The 3,768-nt window shown below is 36.2% G+C and overlaps 1 protein-coding gene across 1 annotated transcript in view; it reads right to left on the reverse strand.

Moving 5' to 3' along the window:
• Hmcn1 (hemicentin 1) overlaps window positions 1-3,768 on the reverse strand; it is a 474,287-nt gene that overhangs the window by 34,698 nt on the left and 435,821 nt on the right. Inside the window, exons 94-96 of the mRNA XM_023704108.1 lie at window positions 3,514-3,651; window positions 2,383-2,504; window positions 1,529-1,766 (exon numbers count right to left, since the gene is read on the reverse strand). Coding sequence (XP_023559876.1) covers window positions 1,529-1,766; window positions 2,383-2,504; window positions 3,514-3,651 — 498 coding nt within the window. The remainder of the gene's footprint in view (window positions 1-1,528; window positions 1,767-2,382; window positions 2,505-3,513; window positions 3,652-3,768) is intronic.

The following is a 3,768-nucleotide window of genomic DNA, read 5'->3' on the forward strand; positions in this document are numbered from 1 at the left end:
TCTCTCTCTCTCTCTCTCTCTCTCTCTCTCTCTCTCTCTCTCTCTCTCCATTTTCTTAGGACAGGCTTCTAGGAGAAGCTGTTGTTCTTTAAACTACCAAGAAAGCAAGCTTGCCCCCTGCTGGTCATTACAAAATCCATTGCAGGTACACAGTTCTTGAAATTCTCAGCACTATTGTTCTCATCAAATGGTCATAGATGTAATTCACAGAATTGTATTATCCAAAGATAATAAGAGGCCTTAAAGGCCTCAAGCGTGTTTCTTTATTATGGGACCAGTTCAACCAACAACATCCTTACAGATGCCACAAGAACATCCTTATAATCTAGTAGGTTCAAGTTGACATAATCTACATGATTGCCTGAGTAGAAAGCACACATGACTTTTAAAAATCATTTTAATTTACCTAGCCCTGCTAGCACAGCATAAATTAATTTAAAATCAAAAGTTGATGGTCTAGTTACCTTTACATATTAAGACAGTGTACTGGAAAGGTAGAAACAGAGGCTAGAATAAATATGCAAGCTTAAGGAGAAAGAGAAAATACATCTCTTCACGTCAATAGCTCTTTTCAACAGTTCTGCCCACGTGGACAGAACATGCAAGAGGAGAGTAAAGTAGGAGATGGTGATGGAGTGAGCTGAGGAAGGGCGGTGATCTGGGTCTACACAGTTCTATCATTATCATAAGATATTTTATTAAATATAACAGGAGAAAACGATGCTGCCTAAAACCTCTTCGGATTCACTGTTGAATAGCAAGCCCATAACACCACACAAACAAGGTTAGTGTGTACTCTTTTCAATAAAGTTCAAAGCTGAAGTGACACAAGCATTTAGTGTCTGTAACATAACTACACACAAGTATCTCCTACCATCAAACCCCCATAGACTAAGAGACACAGACGGTGAGTGTGGCTCTAGTGACTGAAAAGGAAATCTCAGGGAAGAGTCAAATTGAAGAACCACACAGCATGGGAGGGCTGCTTAAGCAGAAGTTTTGGAATTGTGCTTGGAAAATGGAAAATGTAATTTTCAGGAATGAAAAATGATAGTTTTTCTTTTGATGATTATTTTATAGATTTTAAGAGCTGCTTTTTTTTTTTAAGCCAGAGACTTTTTCTTTATTATTTTATATTGAGACACACCTTTACATTATGCTTCCAGAATTTTAAAAGTTCCTTGATAAATATAAGGCTTAGTGGTAGAACATAGACTTTAGAACCAGAGGAAAATCATTATGACAGATTACATATTTTTAACCTTTTAACTTAGAAGTATACAGAGTAGAATGCCATTTACTACACAGCGTGAAGAAGCATATTCTTAAACTAAGGGTACTGGAACTTTGGCTTTCACACGGGAATGAACCTACAGCAAAACACAGACAACACAGGTAGAGAATCTGATACTACTACAGCTTCGTGTCAATATACTTAACTTAAATGAAACAGCATCTGTGCAATTCATTTTACTCTGTTATGAATTAGATGGCATAAAATATGCAATTTTTTAAAAAGTAAAATTACCTTTAGAAATTGAAGCATGGATTTTAAAACCCAAAGTCTCTTCTAACTGGTTATAGTCAGACTCCACAGAGGATGCATGAAGTGTTTCTACCAAGAAAGGCATTCTTCCCTGCGCCTCGTCATAGAAGACAGTGTGATTCCATGTGTATGGGACACTGATGCCATCAATGGTGAACATCCTAGTTGAGTAGGCATAGAGCTGCCCAGGACCTGTTTGAATGTAGTCCTCTGTGTAATCCTAAGAAGAAGAATTGCAAGTTGAAGATCTATATGGCTCATACTATTTTTTTTCTTAAAAATATAATGAGATGCAAAATGGTAAAAAAAATGGCTTTGGGGTAAAAGCATAGAGTTCTAAATAAAACAGTAATTGCATAGCAGAATCCATGAAATAACTAAAAGTTTAGACCTTTTAATCACAACTATGTTAGTTCTATAATTTACCACCATAAATTAAAGTTCAGTAGAGGAAGTTGTAGGGCAAGGATAAGACAATATGTATAAAGATGATTATTATCATGCTTTGAGGTCTGAATTCTTTCATGGATGGTACCTCAAAACTTAACTATTTTCTTTGTCTGTAGAAAACCAAGCAAATAACTAAATCAAAATGGCACTGATCTTGGCCCCTGTAAACAGGGTAATAAAAGCACTCAAAGTTTGCAAGCACTTTCCCTGCAGATTTTTAAATGAAGACCACATAATCATAACCATTTATAACCTCAGTTGTTTAGACATTTATTCTCCAAAGTGCACTAGGGACACTATACAAGTTCTCTGCACTCTTTCTATGGATCTCTGACTCAAAAACATTCTTTTAATCCACAGGGAAGCCAGAATTCTCAGCATTTTACCTTAACATTTACTTCAGCAGGTGACAGAAGCTGCAGGACATAGCCACTCACAACGATATCTAGCAGCAAAACACCATCAGAATCCAAGCCCCGTGCAATATGAGTCATGCGCAAGATTTCTCCTGGGGAGTACAGTGCATTCACTGTCACACAAAAAACTCAAAACTCTCCTCAAAATCACACATATGTATGGTTTGCATGAACACAGAGCAGGTTTACAATCTGTAACAGTTCAGCTATGCTAATTTAACTCAAACTTGAATAAACATAGATAAAAGAAAGAAATTTCACTTAGCCTTCCGGTTGAAAGAGTGGAGCTTATTTGGTTATGTTTCTACTAAGATCTCTTTTTATGTGGCAATATGTAGCACATTATTGTGGAAAGGATCTCACACTTTAACTCCCAGGCAATCAAAAGACAATGCAAAAAGAAATGAATTGGCAATGAGAAGGGACCCTGGGCTGTGTCAGGCAGACAGAAGAAGAACAGAAATCCCTCCACAAGGTATGTTCTTTCTTTTAGTAAGTGATGACCATAAAAAGCCCCCTCTTGCCTTCTGGGCTGATTGAATGCTGATTAAAGATCCACCTTCAATCAGCTCTGCCTCCCTGAAGGTCACCATCATTGAGCCTGACCCATTTTGAAGAGGTCTAAGGTGGTACTCTGTAAAAACTTGCAAGACCTTAAAAGGGTTGTGTAGAGTTACGGATAATGAGCAATAAAGTGAAAAGACTTTGGATTTGTTTGGTTTTATTTCCATCTTTATCATAAAGAATCACTACCATTTGTCCTAATTGGATCACTAGTTGAAGATAACGGTCTTCATTTAATAGTTATGGCTCAATTTTCCTCTCTGACTTTAAAACCCTCCTTATGGATTTAAAGAGAAAAGATCCAAGAAGGAGGTGGAAAAAACTGCATTATAAAAATCACTATAATTCTTGAGAACACTTAGCTTTATAGATTTCATGTAAGTACAGGAAAACACAAAGTTGTTTTTATATAATTTCTGATCATTGATTTACATCAACCATTTTGTAATGATTCTCCATGTGAACTTATATAACCACCAACTTCTATAGCCATCACTGTGTTCTATGTACACCATATTAAGTTTAACTGATACTGACCAGTTGCAAATTCCACCTGAGTTTCTCTTTTAAAGATTGCATTGGTTAGGGTAAATCCATTGACTGCTTCTCCTATTTCTTTTGCTATTGTCCAGTAAATGGGATTTAGAATAGACACTATCTTTCTCATTGCAGGACCTAAAGATAAAAAGATAACAAACAAAATATTAGGATTTTCTTTCTTTCTTTCTTTCTTTCTTTCTTTCTTTCTTTCTTTCTTTCTTTCTTTCTTTCTTTCCTTCCTTCCTTCCTTCC

The sequence above is a fragment of the Octodon degus genome, unplaced genomic scaffold (assembly GCF_000260255.1).
Source record: "Octodon degus isolate 3935 unplaced genomic scaffold, OctDeg1.0 scaffold00188, whole genome shotgun sequence".
NCBI classification, from domain to species: Eukaryota; Metazoa; Chordata; class Mammalia; order Rodentia; family Octodontidae; genus Octodon; species Octodon degus.